The sequence below is a fragment of the Furipterus horrens genome, unplaced genomic scaffold (genome assembly GCF_987537825.1).
Source record: "Furipterus horrens unplaced genomic scaffold, mFurHor1.1.pri manual_scaffold_10, whole genome shotgun sequence".
NCBI lineage: Eukaryota > Metazoa > Chordata > Mammalia > Chiroptera > Furipteridae > Furipterus > Furipterus horrens.
In genome coordinates this window covers 43,159,061-43,177,656 of record NW_028327180.1, presented here as the reverse complement: position 1 = coordinate 43,177,656, position 18,596 = coordinate 43,159,061, and the positions used below count along the sequence as shown (strand labels likewise).

Genomic DNA, 18,596 nt, shown 5'->3' with positions numbered 1-18,596 from the left:
TGCCTTCTCACAGAGGTGGGTTCCCCTCTGCCTTGGCTCTGTCTCACCGACCACGCCACCCCGTGTACTGTCCTGTGGGGAAGCCGAGGCGACTGACCCAGCCGTGGCAGGGGAGGGGTTCCTGGCCTGGCCGCAGCGCTGTCTCCGCTGTCCCCATTCCTGCTTCCCTGTGAGTGGGGAGGGTGGTCCCCCTCTGCAGCTGCTTCCTTGGGGTAGGGGAGGGACAGCCCAGTGGGTGGTCGAGGCTCCAGCCTAATGTAGCCCCACCTCCTGCTGCCGGGACCACCCAGATGAAGGTGGGGGGAGGGCAGCCTAAGGCATGGGAGGTGCCTCCAGCTGCAAGGGAAGGAGGTGGGGCCATCTTGCCACAGGGCCTTAGGAATTGTCTGTTTCTTTGCTGCAGGCAACAGGCCTTTCCTTCCACTATTAGTTCCCTGCCCTTCCAGGCACAGGGTGTGATTTCCTGCCTGGGAGAAAGGGTGGGGCAGGCCGAGCTGGGGTGGGAGAGTAGAGTCTGAGGTCACTGTTCGTGGAACCTCTGTAGCTCCAGCACCCTTCATGGCTCCCACTGCCCTCTTATTTAAGTCCGAGGCCAGCCCATGCTCACGTTCACCCTCCACCCCCAACTCCTAGTGTCAGGGCAGGGGTCACAGCCACTTTCCTCTGACCAAGGTCCCACTGACTGACGTCATTGAGCCCCTGGACTTTGAGGATGTGCTGCTGAGCCGGCCGCCAGATGCTGAGCCTGGGCCCCTCCGAGACCTGGTCGAGTTTCCAGCTGATGACCTGGAGCTGGTGCTGCAGCCCCGAGAATGCCGGACCACTGAGCTCGGGATTCCCAAGGATGAGTGGGTTCAACCCCACGCCCTCCCTTTTGTAACTCCACTCTGTCACCGTGTACCACACCCATCAATACCTCCTTTCCCATTAAACTCCCCAATTCAAATCCTGCCTCTGTGTGACCCTGGACAAGTCACCCCCCTCCCCCACCCCAGCCTCCATCTCCCTGTCTCTGAAACAGGCAGAAGGGCATGCCCCACCTCACAGGTCACTGGAAAGAGTAACACTGGGCCTTGCCTCTGTTGACCCTGAGTATATTTTCCACAGAAAGCTGGATGCCCAGGTGAGGGCCGCGGTGGAGATGTACACAGAGGACTGGATCATCGCCCACAGAAGGTGAGTCTGGCTGGGGACAGCTCAGGGTGGAGGGTCAGGAAGCCAGGTCTGAGTGCAGAGGAGCCCATTGTCTGCAGCTGGTCCTCCTGCTTGTCCACTCACTGTCCCTGCAGGGACACCTGGACTTCAGTGATGGAGTAGAAGGTAGGTGGGTGGCCTTTGCAGGCACTACCTGGGCCTCACAGGTGTGTCGGGGTACATGGGGGAGCCCTGGGGATCCCTGATCCCTGCTACTCACCCAGCCCCTCCTCCTCCTAGATACCAGCATCTGAGTATGGCATACAGCCCCAACACCACAGAGACCCAGCGAGAGCGGCAGAAGGGCCTCACCCGCCAGGTCTTTGAGCAGGATGCTTCTGGGGACGAGAAATCCGGCCCAGAGGACTCGGTGAGGGATTTCCCTGGGTGGGAGTCACTGCAGGGCTATGTGTATGGCCTCTGATCTCAGCTCTCAGTCACATGTGTTGGGAAATGACTCAAAGAGCCTTGAATTCAAAAGGAAATGTATTGGCCTCATGAGTGAAAAGTTAAGGTAATAATTGTAAACACTTATTAAGTGCTTAGTGTATACTAAATGCTTAATACCTGTCCTCATCTTTCATCCTGTAAGGCAGGGCAGCCATTACACCCATTTTACAGATTAAATAACTGAGGCACAGCAAGGTGATTAGAGGGCCTTTACTGTCCCACTGGGTCCCTAGCCTATATTTTGTCAACCAACAGTTATTGAGCAGCTACTTTATAACAGTAATGATCATACCAAGAATTATTGTTATTATTTTCATTGTTACTATTTATAGATATAGTTGGGGAAACTGAGGCCCTTAGACTTGAGATCCAGACCTGGGCTTACAGTGTTAAGCTGGGATTTGAACCAAGGCAGTCTGGCTCTGACCATTGCTCTGGCTGGGAGGTCAGGCAGGATCCTGTGCCAATGACAATTCCAGTAGAAAGAACTCTTTCTTTCCTGGAAACAGTGAGCAAAGTCCCAGGGAAGGCTCTCATTGGCCCAGCCCAGGTATGTCCTTATCTTGGAGCCAGTCTCTGGGACTTGGTAAGATATTATGTTCTGATGAGCCAGATGAGGGTCAAGTGAAGCCCAGAACATAGGGATAGGAGTAGCCTTAGAACAATGGTAAAGGAGGGAAGCTCACCAAACAAGTTTTTAGAAAGAGGGTCAGCAAAGCTGCTAGGTGACCCTTGCAGTGGTGACTCAGTGCTTGACCATTTTCCACTGACAGGATGACCCCCGGCACTCCTCAGGCTCCCCAGAGGACACTCCACGAAGCAGCGGCGCCTCTGGCATCTTCGACCTGAGGAACTTAACAGCCGACTCACTGCTGCCCTCGCTGTTGGAGCGGGTGGCCCCTGAGGATGTGGATCGGCGTAATGAGACCCTGCGGAGGCAGCACCGGCCCCGCACCCTGCTCACGCTCTACCCAGCGCCTGATGAGGTGGGTGCCTGCAGGCCCACATAGGCCCTGAGACCAATACTTATCCAACTGACATGTATTCCTATATAATATCCCATCAACATATACTGGGGTGCCTACTGTATACCCTGTATTTTTATTTTTTGTTTAAAGTATTTATTTATTTGTAGAGACAGGGGAAGAGAGGGAGAAAGAGAGGGAGAGAAACATCAACATGTGGTTGCCTCTTGTGCGCCCCCAACTGGGGACCTGGCCCGCAACCCAGGCATGTGCCCTGGCTTGGAATCAAACTGGTGACCCTTTGGTTCGCAGGCCGACGCTCAATCCACTGAGCCACGTCAGCCAGGGCTACTCTGTGTTTCATTCAGTGGCTTATATTGGATGCCTAATATGTACCTTTATATTTATTCAACCAAGACTTATTGTATACCTTCTTTATAGTCCTCTCTTTAATCAAACAATTTATTGAGAGCCTATTATGTGTCTATATTTATCTAACCAATACTTATTGGGAACCTAGTGTATATGCTTTATTTTTATTCAGTGGCTTTTATTAGACATCTACTATATCCCTCTATATTTATCCAGCCCACTTTTATTGGTTACCTAGTGTATATATACCTATGTTTTCATTCAACCATTTATTGAGTCTTTACTGTATATTCCTATATTTATTCAATCAGTGTTTATTAGGTACCTAGTGTGTATATGTGTGTGTGTGTATCTCCAGTCAGCATTAATCGAATGCTTTCTGTATACGTCTGTATTTATCTAATTTTTAGTAGGTAGCTATAGTTACCTACTGTATATCTCTCCAACCAACATGTTTGGGTGCTTATTGTATGGCAGCCATGAGCAAGATAGATCCAATCCCTTCCCACCTAAGTTTACAGTCTAGTGGAGGAAAGACCCTCCTACCAGGAAATTATAACCCAGACAGAGTAATACTATAACGAGGTGCTGGTAATTGTCCCTCACATGACCTTCAATGTCCCAGCCATGTGGCCTCTTGCAACAGAGCATTGTGAGCACCTGGAGGAGGTGCCTGTCCAGGCCTTGGGGGTCAGGGAAGGCTTCCTGGAGGAGGTGTCAGCTAAGGTGTGACCTGAACCATGAGGAGATGTCGGCCAGATAAGGAGGAGGGGAGAAGAAAGGCGGGGGGACAGCACGTGCAAAGGCTCAGAGGCAAGGGACTTCAAGTTGAGTCAGGCTGGGGTAGAGCTGGTCCCAGGCTGTACATTGGAGGTGTGTCTTAGCTGCCCCTGGGTTCTTGGCAGGATGAGTCAGTAGAACGTTGCAGCCACCCAGAGCCACCCCACGAACACTTCGGACAGAGGATCCTGGTCAAGTGTCTGTCACTCAAGTAAGTGAGTGTGCTTACCTGCCCCTCCCTTTAGGCATGCAAGGGAAGCACATAGGTTATGGTGCAGCACCCACGTGGTTCTCACTGCAAGAGCCATGTAATGTGCAGGCCCGAGACCCCAGGAGGCCGTGGGCTTTTAGGTGGGAAATAAAGCTTCCTTTTTTTATTATTCCAAGCCACCAATCCTTAAGTGCTAACTGTGTGCCAGACTCTATTCTCAGCCCTTCACATATATTAACTCTATTCACTACAACCTTGTGAAGTGGGTGCAACTGGGAAAACCAAGGCACAGCGTGACGAGCTCATTGTGCCCAAAATCACACGTGTGAGGCCAGGGTCCAGCACGGGCCCACTCTGTTGCTGGGACCTAGGTGGAGGTGGTGCTGGTGACCCTGGGGTGTGAGGCCCCCTCCACATCATCCCCACAGGGAGTAGCCAAAAATGCGTGGGAACAGAGCAGAACAGGATGTGGCCTTGGAACAGAGCCTGGCCCCGCCACCTCCCCCCCCCCCCCACGCCCCATCCCGAGTCCCTACTTGGCCGGGGGCAGGAAAGGGAGGCCGGTCTGGCTTGAGCGCAAGGGGTTGGCAACTGGCTCTCTGAGCTCATCCAGTCATTCAACACTCATTGAGCTCCTCCTGTGTACAGTGCTTGTAACGGTGTAATGACCACACAGGACTCTCTAGGTGGGGCACACAGCATACACAAAGGCAGGAGGCGTCTGGAGAGGGGAAAAATGAGGCCAAGAGGTGCGGCAGGGTCTGGCTATGCAGGAATTTGTTCTCAGGATGGATGGTGGGAAGCTTCAAAATTTTAAGTTTTAAGATGCTTCCTTAAAAGGCAGGTGGTGAGTGGGGGCCAGCAAGGCAGAGTAAGACAGGGAGGAGGTCACAGTGGCCATTCAGGCGAGTGAAGATGGGACTCAGCCCAGGGTGGCCCAGGAGGCAGAGGACACCCCAGAGAGGGGAGACAGGGAGGTCCCCTCTCAAGCCAGGGGAGGATTGCTGTGTCAATTGAATGGGGGCCATGATTTGGGTGTGGGGGGAAGGGGCTCTGTGTGAGTTACTGACAGAAGAGGGAAAAAAAAAATCAGTGCCTCAGTTTTCTGTTTTTCAAAATGGGACAGTCCTTTTCTACAAGCCCTTAAGTGGTGGTTCCATGTGGCCCAATGGGAATAAGATACCCCCCATGCTGTGCCAAAGCTGGGTTGGGCCTCAAGAGGAAGTAGGGGGTGTGGATGGTGGGAGTGCCAGGGACAGCCTCTACCTGATTGCCCCACTCACACGCAGGTTCGAGATCGAGATTGAGCCCATCTTTGGCATCCTGGCCCTATATGATGTGCGGGAGAAAAAGAAGGTAGGAGCCCCTTTCTTCCCCTTCCTCCCTCACTCCTTTCCTCGTTGCAAGGCTGTGGGCTTTCTGGAGGTGGTGGCCTAGCTGCCTCTTGTGCCCCCAGATCTCGGAGAACTTCTACTTTGACCTGAACTCAGACTCCACGAAGGGATTGCTGCGGGCCCATGGCACTCACCCGGCCATCTCCACCCTGGCCCGCTCTGCCATCTTCTCCGTGACCTATCCCTCGCCTGACATCTTCCTGGTCATCAAGGTGCCCACTGGGGCTAGGGAAGTAGGTGGTAATGGTGAATGCCATAGGTGCAGTCCCTGCTCTCATGAAAACACAGGCATGTCCCAAGAAGGATGATCAGGCCTCTTGTGGGGAAAGCATAGGCAGTGGGGCAAGCCTAGAGGAGGTTCTTGAACTAGGTGGAGAGAAACCACTGAGGGCTTCTATGGAGAGGTGACAGCTGAGTCAAGACCTGTGAAAGAGCAACCTGTAGAAAAGTGGCATCCTGGCATAGGGGAATAGACATTTTAAATTTTATTTATATATTTATTTTCAGAGAGAGGGGCAGAGAGGGAGAAAGAGACATCAATGTGGTTGCCTCTCGCACACCCCCAACTGGGGACCTGACCCAAAACCCAGGCACATGCCCTGACTGAAAATCGAACTGATGACCTTTCAGTTTGCAGGCCAGCGCTCAATGCACTGAGCCACACCAGCCAGGGCTAAAATGTTTTTTTTAGGTAGAGAGTTTTTCAACTTATTAAGGGAGGAAAGACCTAGTTGGCACATGTATTTGGGATTTTCTGTTTCCAAGAGTGAGCTCAAATTTCCTTTCCTAAAATATTCAGTTAGGTTACACTAGTGATATGAATTGAGTACCTATGGGCAGGCACTGCTCGCCATCGGTCAGGCTTCACAGGGAGTCCTGCCTTTAGTCCTCGCAGCAGTCTTGGAAGGTAGGGGTTGCCATGGCTCCATTTTACATCTGGGGAACAGGTAAGGGACCTGGTTCAAGATCCCACAATCTGGGAATGGTCAGGATTGAAGTTCAGTTCTTGTGACCCAGAGCCATACTTGGAGTGGCCTCTGTTTATACTAACAAAGAATTGGAGATGTAGGGAAAATATGGAATCTAGGCTTCAGGGTGGGTTCAAAAGGTAGGGAGGGGACAGCTGGCCAGGCAAGTCGGCTGCTAGGACTCAATCCCAAGGACAGTGGAAGCCATGAAGGTGTTGGACCAAGAGCTTTAGTGCATGAGGTGTCTGGGGGCTCATGAGAGGTTCAGGAGGTTAGGGATAGGGTGGGGAGGTTAGGGTCCAGCACACCTCACTGGGCCTGCCTGCCTGTCCCTCAGCTGGAGAAGGTGTTACAGCAGGGGGACATCAGTGAGTGCTGTGAGCCCTACATGGTGATGAAGGAAGCGGACACAGCCAAGGTAAGCAGGTGCAGGGTGGACCTGGTGGTGAACGGGCCATGCGGCAGGGCAGATCCTGCATTCGGCAGGCCTGGGGCACTGAGTTCGTGGGTGTCGGAGGGTCTTCCCACAGAACAAAGAGAAGCTGGAGAAGCTTCGCCTAGCGGCCGAGCAGTTCTGCACCCGCCTGGGACGCTACCGCATGCCATTCGCCTGGACAGCGGTGCACTTAGCCAACATCGTGAGCAGCGCTGGGCAGCCAGACCGTGATTCGGACTCAGAGGGTGGTGAGGAGGCGGGATAGATGGTCGGGGGCGGGGCTACTGGGGAAAGGAAGGGGCGCCCTCTGCTGGCCGTAGTCTGTACTAGTCTGAGTCTCCCAAGTTGCTCTGTCCTCTGCCTCTCTGTCCCCTCCATCCATCACTCACTGCCACTGCCTACCCTAGAGCGCCGACCTGCTTGGACTGACCGCCGCCGTCGGGGGCCCCCAGACCGGTTGACTAGCGGGGATGATGCCTGCAGCTTCTCCAGCTTCCGCCCTGCCACACTAACTGTCACCAACTTCTTTAAGCAGGTATCGTGGCCACAGGACAGGGGGCTAGGGGAGGTGCTCCAAGGGCCACCGCCGGTGGCTGCACAGGCCCTGGGGACTCAGCTCATGGGGATGGATTTTGTGTAGGAAGCGGAGCGGCTCAGTGATGAGGATCTCTTCAAGTTCCTGGCTGACATGCGGCGCCCGTCATCCTTGCTACGGCGTCTACGGCCTGTGACTGGTACATGGCGCACCCCATAAAAAAGAGGTGTCACTCATGCAGTCACTCCTCAGACACCCACTGACCACCTGCTGTGTGTGGTCCTGGGGACTCAGCAGTGACCATGATAGACAAATCCCCAACTTTAAGGGCTGGACCTTCCCATGGGGGCTATAGATTAGAAACAGAATAAATAAGACAGTTGTTGGGCCAACTGAGGGATGTAGTTGCTGGGGAGTAGAGCTGATCAAATATGGGGGTAAGAGATGGGAGTTGAGGGCGACCCGAAGGACCGCCACCAGAGGAAATTGTGGAAGAGTCAGAGCCCCGACCCCAAAACCCAGAGAGGGTGGGGCCCAGCCAAGAGGCTCCCAGGCAGGTACAAACTGGCTCCCCTCCTCCAGCCCAGCTCAAGATCGACATCTCCCCGGCCCCCGAGAACCCACATTTCTGCTTGTCCCCGGAGCTGCTTCATGTCAAGCCCTATCCAGACCCCAGGGGCCGACCCACCAAGGAGATCCTGGAGTTCCCCACCCGTGAGGTCTACGCTCCCCACACAAGCTACAGGTACAGCCTCTGGGACCCAGCTGGGAACTTGGAGACATTCAGGCATCCTTTCTCCAAACACAAATAAGACACCCAAGGTGAAATGCCACTACTTGCTTTAATGGCTATGTAGACATGAAGGGATATATGTCATTCCTTCACCCCTCCTCATTGAGGCCATGTCTTCTTCTGCCTTTGGCCCCACCTGCTTCTGTGTCTGCTCCATGGCCGGAAGCGGAGCCTGGCAGCCTGGCCGACCCCAGCAGACAGGCTGCTCCCTGTGCAGGGGCTGCGTGGAGCTTTGAAGCATCCCTTGGTGCATGGCTGGTCCTCAGTTTTCCAGGCAGGTTCAGGCTGGGAGTGCCGCTGTGTGGAGTCTGAGAGGGAGATGAGGCTCAGCCAAGGCGGGAGGGCCCCCATCCAGCTTCCCTGCGAACTCCCAATCCAGTTGCCCTGCATGCCCAATCCCCACCAGGCTTACCTCTCTTGAATTTGTCGCAGCCGGTGTTGCTGTGCCACCATCTCCTGCCTCTGTCGCTGCACATGGCCCTTGAGGGCCCACAGGATGTGGCTCTGCTTGTCAGCATGGGCCTGTGGGGTCAGGACAGAAAGCTCAGCTGGGAGCCACGTCATCTCCCATCCCCAGATCCTACCCAGCCACCCCTCCCCATTGCATCTGTATGACCCAGCAAGTCACTGCCACTCTCTCAGGCCTCAACTTTCCCGTCTGTAAAATGGGGAAGAAATGGGTCTCACTTGGTGAAATTATGAGCATGATAGGGATTATTAAAGGACACAGTGCTGGGTATTTTTGGGATACACTCAAGAAATGTTACCAGTTACTCTAAAAGCATGCATTTGTTGAGTACCTAGCATCTTTCTGGCCCTATGCTGAGTATCTTATCTGCACTGAGTCCCGGGCTTCACCCAGAGACATCAGTTGTTGCCTTTATTTGCAAATGGGAAAACTGAGAAATGGAAAAGGACTTGGGTTTTGCCCAGGGTCACACAGCATAGAAGCCGTGGTGCTGGGAGGCTGACCTGGATGGAGGGATCTCTGGGACTTGCTCTAGAAGCAAGTCCTAGCTGGAAATCAGGGTCTCGACTCCTCCAGGGCTGGGAGCTACTTACCTTTAAGGCCTCAAATTCTTGGCGGGCATGGCCTAGCCAAGCGACTCTCAGCTGGACTTCTAGCTGCTGCATGCTCTCCCGCAGCACTTGCTGTCCCTCGGCTACCTCTCCCAGTGCCTGGGCCACGGCTTCTGCCTGCAGCTTTAGAGCATCTTCTTCCATCTGATCAATAGTGAGTGAGACATTAGTAGGATGACCAACTTGTCTTTATTTGCCTGGGAAATGCCTGATTTTAGCCCTGAAAGTACTGTATTCCAGGAACCCCCTCTTCCTGGGCAAACCCAGACAGTTGGTCACCCTAGACGTAACTCCACTGCAGATTTCTACCCACCCTCCAACACCCCAACCGCAGTGCCCACCTGCATCTTCAACAAGCTTGCTCGTAGCTCCTGGGCTCCATCCTGGCCCTGGCTGACTTCCTGCCCCAGGAGCCCCAGTGCACGGCCGTAGAGGCCTAGGCTATGCCTGGCCTCCGTCAGCTGTGTCTCTGTGGCCCTGTATACATTGTTGAGGGCCTGGCCCAGCTGCAGGGCCCCATGGAAGAGCAGGGTCAGCTCCTCATGTTGTGCCGGCTCCAGGTTACCCACGGGGGCCGCAGAGGCAGGCCAGACCTGCGCTGCCAGGGCACAGAGCAGACATAGTGCGAGCATGGGCATGGCTGAGGAGTTGGAGGTGCTGCCACGGCGCCACTGCTGCCTCCTTTTATTCCCTGACACCCCTTCAACCCCCGGTCAATCGTTAACCAATCAGTTGGGTGCCTGTGTTGTGCAAGGGCCTGGCGGTGGCACGACGGTTGCATCAGGCGAATGTCCAGCTGGGACATGCTGGAATCACGCTGGCTGGGGCTCGGGGCCAGGTGTGGACTGGGGGCACTGGGAGAGGACAGGCCTAGGTTCTGCTGGGGACCTCTGAGGCTTTGAGCTTTGGTTTCCCTGCCTGTGGGTAGGCACAACACTATCAGTAATAATAGTGAGTCTTTTATGAGTTCCGCCGTTTGCTCAGAGCTGTTCCATTGCCATTACAGTAGCTGATCTCATATCCTTCCCACCAGCCTGTGATGCCAGGGGTCTTTGTTGGCCTGGCTGAGAACTGGGGGAGTGGGTGCAGGTGGCAGAGACTCTCCCAAGGTCACACAGCCTGGCTGCCAGACCCACACATGCCACAGGTCAATGCTAACTGCCACTTTTTTCCCCTGGATAACTGTGGGCAAGTGCCTCACTTTTCTTGCCTATAAAATGGGGGTGATACTAGTCCTGCTTCACAAACTGCTTGTGAGAAGTAAATCGGTTGTTTCACGTTGAGTGCTTAGAACAGAACCTGGCACACAGGCGCCCCGTTAGGGACTGGTGCAGTCATTGTCACTGTTGTTCATCATCTTTGGCATTGTTACGGAGGCTCAGCTGGAGGCTCAATACCCCCATTATACAGATAGGGAAACTGAAGCCCAGTGGGAGGTCGGGGTTTGTACAAAGTTACCCCTAGGGAGGGAGGCAGACCTCTGACCCCAGCCAAGCCTTACGCTTACTCTAGCCTCAGATCCCCCCACCCTGAGAGATGGGTCATATAACTAGTGGCCTCTCCTGGGGGTAAGGGTGGATAGGCCCCTAAGTGGGTGAGGGGCAGGCCAGCCCAGGCAGGGCTTATGCCTGACCATGGGCCACCTGGGACACCTTAGAACCTCAGCCCTGAACACCCATTTGTCCTCCTGCCTTCCACCTGATCATGACTCCTTAGTGACCCCAAAGGCCTCTGTGTTTCCACCCTCTGCCACAGTTTCCCCATCTGTGCTCCGAGGGTGCCCATCTGTCTCCAGCTTTCTGCCAGTCACATTTCTAGACTGTGCCCCTAACTGCCCCTCACCCAGCCCTCAGTGCTTCAGCCGTGTGGCCATTGTCCTGTGTCCCAGGCCAGGCTTATTCCAGCAGCCCAGCCCCTTCTGTCCCTCTGATGCCCCTCCCCACTCCACAGGAACCTGCTCTATGTGTACCCGCACAGCCTCAATTTCAGCAGCCGCCAGGGCTCCGTGCGCAACCTCACCGTGCGAGTGCAGTACATGGCGGGCGAGGATCCCAGCCAGGCCCTGCCGGTCAGTGGCTGGGCCCAGGGAGGTGGGTGAGGCGTCCCTGGCAGGCCCCTCATGGCCCTGCTCCCCCAGGTCATCTTTGGCAAATCCAGCTGCAGTGAATTCACCCGAGAAGCCTTCACACCAGTGGTCTACCACAACAAGTAAATGGGGTGCGGGGACAGGGGCACTGGTCGGGGGACGGGAGCAGGAAGAGGGGAGGGAGGGGCAGGTTCTGGAAGTTCTAGAGGGGGAATCCATGGCAGAGAGCGGAGACAGGGACCTGCAGCACTGGGGGAACATGTGACTGAGGGGGTGGGGCAGGCAAGGAGGATCCTCACCCCCAGCTGAACCCCAGTCTGGTCCTGCCAGGTCCCCCGAGTTTTACGAGGAATTCAAGCTGCATCTTCCAGCCTGTGTGACCGAGAACCACCACCTGCTCTTCACCTTCTTCCATGTCAGCTGCCAGCCCCGGCCTGGCACAGCCCTGGAGACTCCCGTGGGCTTCACTGTGAGGCCCCCCACCAGCCCACATACCCCAAGCTGAGCACTCCTGGCCCCTTCCTGGCCACCTCTGACCCCCAGCCTCTTCCTAGTGGATCCCACTGCTGCAGCATGGCCGCCTGAGGACCGGCCCCTTCTGCCTCCCTGTGTCCGTGGACCAGCTCCCCCCCAGCTACTCCGTGCTCACACCTGATGTATGTGCCCTGGTCCCCCACTTCCTCCTGCCCTGGCCCCCCATAGCTCCCCAGGCTCCTGCCTCTTGGGCCCTTGGGAATACATTTATTACCCACCTTCCCACCGACACCAGGTACCTCACCAATCCCATGAGCATTTCCCACTCTTCTCCTGGTCCCCCAAGCGTGCCCTGCCTTCCTTGCCATCAACAAACACCCCTGAGAGCCTTGTTGTCCTGTGTTATGGCCTCCAGGTTGCCCGGCTGCCTCAGCAGCCCTGTTACTGCCTTTGTGTGTCCTACTGCCCCTTGTGTCCCTCCTTGTCCCCCACTACCCCCGCCTCATTAGTGCCCCTGCCTCTGCACTCATTGTCCCCCACTAGCAGCCCTGCCTGCTTCCCTGGTCACTGCCCCCCAAGAGTACTTCAGGGCCAGTCATTCCCCCAGTGAATGCTTGGTCACCCTCCCATGTACCCTCGAGCTCTTTACTAATGCCCCTGGGGCCTCAAGACTTCCATTATGCTATTTTCTGATTCATTCCCTTCAGTTAATGTTCATCCTGGGTCTCCATGCTCAGCCTGCTCAGTGGAACCCCATAGTGCTCCCTCCCCACGGCCCCCACCCATCTCTGGGCTGGGCTGGGGCCAGGTTGTCCAGCCGCTCCCCCAGGCAGGGCTGTGCTCAGGCTATGGTGTTGCAATAGTTGAAATGCCTGGGGCTGGCAGCCTCATCAATGGGGGATGGCCAGCCAGTGCCCACCGGTGTGTCCCTCCCACAGGTGGCGCTGCCAGGCATGCGCTGGGTTGACGGCCACAAGGGCGTGTTCAATGTGGAGCTCATGGCTGTGTCCTCCGTGCATCCCCAGGTAGGGGGTGGGCCGGGAACCCAGGAGTTGGGCAACAGTTCCCACCGACCAGGGACAGGCCTGGCCTTGGTCCATGGATGTGACTTTGGTCAGCTGGACCTGTCTCCCAGGAAGCTGCTGACTCAGACAGAGCAGCAGTGCCAGTGGCCACCCCAGCTGGGGCTTTGGCCCTTAGCATGGCCTCTCCTCCCCCACATTTGTCCCTGCTGTTTCTGTGGTTACTCCCCCTCTCTCCTCGCCTGCTTCATCTAGTGTCTCCTCCCTGTCCTTATTTATTATCAATTCACTGATCCCTGGCCTCAGTGTCTCTGCTCATTCAGCCCCCAGCTCAGTCCCCTGAACCAGGTGCCCTGGCCCCTCCGCACACCTCTGATCCTCCACTCAGGACCCGTACCTGGATAAGTTCTTCACCCTGGTGCATGTCCTGGAGGAAGGGGCCTTTCCATTCCGGCTCAAGGACAGTGTGCTGAGCGAGAGCACCGTGGAGCAGGAGTTGCGGGCCAGCCTCGCAGCCCTGCGCCTCACGAGCCCTGAGTTCCTCGTCGCCTTCTCTCACCATGTGCTGGACAAGCTTGTACGTCTGGTTGTGCGACCCCCAATCATTGGCGGCCAGATTGGTGAGCAGGCACAGCCTCAGACCTCAGTTTCCCCATCTGGAAAATGGCACCTTAGTCCCCTGATACTGGGTGACCTCCTCTAGCCCATTGAGCTCTCTGGCCTCAGTTTTCCCATCTGGAAAACGACACCGAGTCCCTGGGCTATGAACCTTTGATGACTATGTGATCTCTTGAATCCTAAAGTCTCTCTCAGAAAGAAACTTGACCTCTGCTCTGTCCGGCAGTGAACCTGGGTCGTGGAGCTTTTGAAGCAATGGCCCATGTAGTCAGCCTCATCCATCGGAGTCTAGAGGCTGCCCAGGATGCCCGTGGTCATTGCCTCCTGCTGGCTGCCTATATCTACTATGCCTTCCGACTACCTGGTACCGAGTCCAGCCTCCTGGGTGGTGAGTATTAGTGGGAGAATCTGGAGGATAGGAAATATCTGGAAGGAGAGCATCCTAGACAAAGGGAGCAGCATGTGCAAAGGTCCTGAGGCCACATAGGCCTTGGTTGGTTTGGGTAACTTGCAAGAATTTTTGTTCCACCCTGAGGCTGTGGTCTCTGTATACTTGCTGGCAGGTGATTGAGCTAATCAGCAAGCAGGGTCTCAAGAAGGATTACCTGGGTTTGAATCCCAGCTCTGCCTCTTGTAAGCTCTGTGACCCTGGGCAAGTGACTTCACCTCTGAGCCTGTTTTCCTGTTTGTAAAATGGCAATAATGTGCCCCCCTTTCCTGGGGGTGCTGGTAATAGTGAATGACATAGTAATCCATTTAAAATGCTTGGCACAGTGAGTACTCAAGGTGGATTTTTTCCTCATTTGCTAAGTAATTAATAACCACTATCCCCTCTGGGCACTTACTATGTGACAGGCACTGTTCTCATTGTTTTTAGTCTCCCCAAAATTGTTATGAGGCTGTGGCCATTACCACACTCATTTTACAGGAGAGAAACCTGGAGGCTCAGAAAAAGAAAATGACTTCACCAAAGGCAGCCCACTGGGAAGGGGCAGGTAGGCGGTGGCTGACCATATTCCCTCCATGCTTAGGGGCCCCTCCAGTGACAGTGCAGCCTGCCACACTGGCCCGTGGCCCTGGCCGTCCTGCAAGTCTGTACCTGGCTCGCTCTAAGAGCATTAGCAGCAGCAATCCTGACCTGGCTGTGGCCCCTGGCTCCGTGGATGACGAGGTCTCCCGCATCTTGGCCAGCAAGGTAGGGCGAGGTGGGACCCTGGAACCTCTAGCCTCAGTGGCCAGGTGGGTGGGTGAAGGATCCCATTGTTGATGGATGACAGGAAACAACAGACAACAGCACGGGCACAGGCATGACTCTGGGCAGCAGAGTTGGGTGTGGCTGTCACAGGTTGGCAGCTGTGACTTGGGTTTACACCGGGTTCCACACTCTGGGGCTGACCCAAGGATAGGTTGCTAGAGCTTGTCCTGGTTGTTAAAAGAGCAGTGTGTACATAGTGCAGCAGGCCCATATACATATGTAACCCATGCATGTATGTGCATAGGTGCATATACATGTCTGTCCTGCATGCACACACACACGGGGCACACAAAAACTGCCCTGTGCATGTACATACACGGAGTCTACATGTGTGTCACATGCATGCACGCACCAGGGGCACATATAGGTGTACTGTGCATGTAAACACATGAATGTATATGCTCTGTGCATGTATGTACATGGGGCACAAATATGTGTGCTCATGAATGTGCCTGCATGGAGCACATATATATGCATGCCCCATGTGCTGTGCATGTTCACAGATGCATATCCATGTGCCACGCACATGTGTGCTTTAGTACATACATGTTTGCCCACACAAACACGCAGGTTCAGATATGTGTGTCCCATGTACATGCGAACATGGGTTCATATACTCATGCGCCCCATGCACGTACATGCACACCAGTTTTCCAGGGTTCTGTGTGGATACCTATATGGGCACACATGGGGTTCACGGCAGTGTTTACACTTGATTTTTCATGCTGGTTTCTTTGTTGTCTGCACATGGATTCTACCACTTACCTGTGTATCTTCAGGGTATCGACCGCTCACACTCCTGGGTGAATTCTGCTTATGCTCCAGGAGGCAGCAAGGCTGTGCTGCGCCGGGCACCCCCTTATTGTGGGGTTGACCCCAGACAGGTGCCCTCCCTTCCTGCAGCTTCACGCTTGTGACCCCACTTAGCATGAGCTCCTCCTACATCTTGGCTGTGGCCAACTAACCTAGAGGGGCTGCCTGAAGGAGGCGGCAGACCCCTCCTGCCTTTGTTTGGGTCTGTGGAGTTGGTGTGGTAGGCATCACAAGGTCGTCTTAACCAAGCTTCTGCTGCCACATGGACCACAGCCTCAGGCAGAGACAGAAGGGATGGGTGGTATGTAAATAGCATGTAAATCATATGCAGATCCAACCACTATAACCTCACTGCCCCGCATGGCCTGTTTCTTTCCCTTTAATCCATTCTGTTCAGGAGACTCTCAACTGTTCCCTTGACATAGCAATCTGAGTGGTCCCAAGGGAACAGAACTGAACCTCTGGGCTCCCCCATCCTGTGTCAGACAAAGAGGGGACCCCTGTGGGCAGGTATCTAGACAGCCTTGGGTTTGAATCCTGGCCCCACTATGGGCTCACCCTGCACCCCAGGCTCTGAACTTTCGGATGTTCAGATTTGAGGTAAATTGTTCAGCATGGCAGTCTCGAGCCTGGGAGAGGATTAGGGTGTCACAGGTGGGATATTGTTGGTGAGATAAATCCTCAGCCGCCCCCTGCCCCTGAGCTTGCTGGCTAGCTTGGGGAGATAGACACTAATCAAACAAATGCTTTCGTGTATGAGCACATAGTGGGAGAATGCCTGAGGAAAGAAACAGAAATGGGGCCACTAGCCTCCCTTTTGGGTGGCCTATGGATTTTCTCCAGAAAGGTGGTATTTTTGTTGGGATCTGAAGGTGCATATGTGATCCCAAGACCTGTTCTAGCTCTGTACCCATCACCCAGGTGACCTGCACTGCATGGTGGTCCAGGGGATTACTGCCAGCATAGGCAGAGGGACTTTTGGCCAGACTTTTCCCAGGATTGTTGGGAATCTGGGTTCATGGGTCCTGTCAGCCCTGCTGCATTTTTATTTTTAAGATTTTTATTTATTTATTTTTAGAGAGAGGGGAAGGGAGGAAGAAAGAGAGGGAGAGAAACATCAACATGTGGTTGCCTCTCACACACCCCCAACTGGGGACCTGGCCCACAACCCAGGCATGTGCCCTTACTGGGAATTGAACGGGTGAACTTTTGGTTTCCAGGCTGGTGCTCAATCCACTGAGCCACACCAGCCAGGGTCCCCCTATATTTTTAACAGGATTCCCCCAACTGCCCTCAGATCTCTGAGTACCAGCTGGGCCTTGAAGATCACATGAGATGTGATGAGGGGCAAGAGGGTGGGCATACAAGGTAGAGGAGGTGGCACTGAGGCTGGCCTTGGCAGTGAATGACCCATCTGGTGCGTGCTGAGAAGCCAAGGCATGTGGCTGGGACTGTGGGAGCTGGGGGCACTCCAGTGCCAAGGCAGAGGCCTGGGCAGGTCCCAGGACTGGGCCATCGAGGGGAGAGTGGCTGAGTCCACATGGCCATTAGAAAGATGGGGACACTGAGGCCCAGCGAAGCCCCAGTCAAGGCTGGAGTGGGGCCAGGCCTGGATCCCAGAGCTCTCAGCTGTTCCACTGCCTCTCATCACCATCACCTCTTCTGTCCTGTAATTCTCCCTCTTTCTCCTCCTCCATCCTCACTTTAACCTCCTCTGTCTGTACTCTCCCTCCTCCACATCAGTGCCCTCTTCCTGCTCGGTCCACCCAGGTCTCACTGACTCATTCACACTCTCCCTCCTTGTCCACACTCGCTCCTCACCGTCTACGATGATTTCACCTTCTCTGCCTACGCCCAGCCCTCCATCTCTCCCGTGTGTCCCTTCCGGGTTCTGCTCCAGCCATGCTTACCTCTGCCTGCGAGCTCTCTGGTCCATATTCTAACCTGTCCTGTTCACCCTCTTGTCACCTTCTTACTGTGTTTTCCTTGTTATTTTCATCTCTGTCACACTCTTTCCTTCTCCATGCAGCCCCCTACTGCCGCATCGGCACAGACACGTCTTTCCTCTGTCCTTGGCAACCAGCTCTCGTCCTGTCCACACTGCCTGTATCCACACTAATCCCTCCATGCCATCCCACCCTCTTCACTCCATCCCATCGTAGGCCATCGACCGCAACTCTAGCCGAACCTCATCCTACCTCGAGAGCTCCTTGGCCCCACCAGCCACCCAGCCAAGACCCACTGTGCAGAAGGTAGTGGGAGGCAGGGGGTGGGTGACACAGTTTTGGCCCAGGCCTGGCAAAGGGGTCCAGAGCTCCTGTCCCAAGCCCAGCAAGGTCTGGGGAGCCCAGGGAAAGGGCACATGTGACTCCTGCCCCCTCTCTCCTGCATGGCCTCCTGCTGCTCTAATCCCAAGCTCTCCAGCTTCATTTTCCCCTTTCATGCCCTCCAGAGGGGGGTGGGGCGGGCCCCTCTGCACTTCGTGACCCCTGCTCCTGCCTCCAGCTGCTGCACGAGGAACTGGCTCTGCAGTGGGTGGTCAGCAGCAGTGCTGTGCGTGAGGCCGTCCTGCAGCACGCCTGGTTCTTCTTCCAGCTCATGGTGAGCCACCTCTTCCCCGCCTGAGAGCAAGAGGCCCCAGGGGAGACTCTCCCTGGGGAGAGAAGCCCCTTGAGATTGTACCTGAGACCCTTGAGAAATGGCCTCAAGAGACTCCCACATAGAGATATGAGACACCTAAGAGGATCTTCCCTGAAGAGAGGACCCCTGAAACCCCCTCCATGGAGAGAAGACCCCCCCCACCTTCCCTATGAGACTGGAGAAGACCCTAACCAGTGAGGAGAACCCCCCCAAGAGATACCCCAAAAGAGAGAAGGAAACCCCTGTGGTAATATTTGCAACATCATCAAAACTCTTCAGAGGTGCCTTGAAAGACCCATCTCATTACAAGTTCTCCCCCAAATATGGTGGGCTTTCAAAGTCCCACCCAGGGCCCCCTCAAACCCCGCGCCTCAAGCCCTGCCGCAGAAGACCCGCTTCAGCCCCACCCACACTCGCTCAGCCTGGGACCCACTCAGGCTCCGCCCGAGGCCTTCTCAAGTCCCGCCCATAGGCTCTCAGGCCCTCCCCTCAACTCAGAACTATGGTGAG

General features: G+C 55.1%; 2 protein-coding genes across 10 annotated transcripts in view; one reads left to right on the top strand and one right to left on the bottom strand.

The window, feature by feature from the left end:
• The window catches only part of DOCK6 (dedicator of cytokinesis 6), a 39,771-nt gene that overhangs the window by 5,051 nt on the left and 16,124 nt on the right, over positions 1-18,596 (top strand). For 3 of the 9 annotated variants that reach the window (XM_090289619.1, XM_090289613.1, XM_090289612.1), the window contains exons 3-24: positions 673-848; positions 1,108-1,176; positions 1,435-1,564; positions 2,418-2,630; positions 3,887-3,972; positions 5,262-5,328; positions 5,429-5,578; positions 6,672-6,752; positions 6,865-7,018; positions 7,178-7,305; positions 7,411-7,504; positions 7,888-8,050; positions 11,129-11,246; positions 11,316-11,386; positions 11,595-11,733; positions 11,819-11,920; positions 12,677-12,763; positions 13,149-13,380; positions 13,605-13,766; positions 14,410-14,573; positions 15,413-15,517; positions 17,952-18,047. In XM_090289619.1, coding sequence (XP_090145745.1) covers positions 673-848; positions 1,108-1,176; positions 1,435-1,564; positions 2,418-2,630; positions 3,887-3,972; positions 5,262-5,328; positions 5,429-5,578; positions 6,672-6,752; positions 6,865-7,018; positions 7,178-7,305; positions 7,411-7,504; positions 7,888-8,050; positions 11,129-11,246; positions 11,316-11,386; positions 11,595-11,733; positions 11,819-11,920; positions 12,677-12,763; positions 13,149-13,380; positions 13,605-13,766; positions 14,410-14,573; positions 15,413-15,517; positions 17,952-18,047 — 2,787 coding nt within the window. Of the gene's footprint in view, positions 1-672; positions 849-1,107; positions 1,177-1,434; positions 1,565-2,417; positions 2,631-3,886; positions 3,973-5,261; positions 5,329-5,428; positions 5,579-6,671; positions 6,753-6,851; positions 7,019-7,177; positions 7,306-7,410; positions 7,505-7,887; positions 8,051-11,128; positions 11,247-11,315; positions 11,387-11,594; positions 11,734-11,818; positions 11,921-12,676; positions 12,764-13,148; positions 13,381-13,604; positions 13,767-14,409; positions 14,574-15,412; positions 15,518-17,608; positions 17,699-17,951; positions 18,048-18,596 lie in introns of all 9 variants that reach the window. The other 6 variants (XM_090289615.1, XM_090289614.1, XM_090289618.1 and 3 more) reach the window with 4 other exon arrangements.
• Positions 8,249-9,835, bottom strand: ANGPTL8 (angiopoietin like 8). Its single transcript, XM_090289623.1, has 4 exons — positions 9,520-9,835; positions 9,161-9,322; positions 8,511-8,620; positions 8,249-8,406 (listed from the first exon to the last, which is right to left on the bottom strand). Exons 1-4 carry the CDS (start codon positions 9,814-9,816, stop codon positions 8,379-8,381), a joined length of 597 nt encoding a protein of 198 aa, XP_090145749.1. The 5' UTR covers positions 9,817-9,835; the 3' UTR covers positions 8,249-8,378.

Bases quoted from the DNA above. Each gene is read 5' to 3' on its own strand.
- ANGPTL8 (XM_090289623.1), bottom strand. From the start codon at position 9,816: ATGCCCATGCTCGCACTATGTCTGCTCTGTGCCCTGGCAGCGCAGGTC. The intron at 8,621-9,160 runs GTAAGTAGCTCC...CTGACCCCACAG, and splicing joins AAGAATTTGAGGCCTTAAAG to GCCCATGCTGACAAGCAGAG. The intron at 8,407-8,510 runs GTAAGCCTGGTG...TCTCCCTCTCAG, and splicing joins CTGCGACAAATTCAAGAGAG to ACTCCACACAGCGGCACTCC.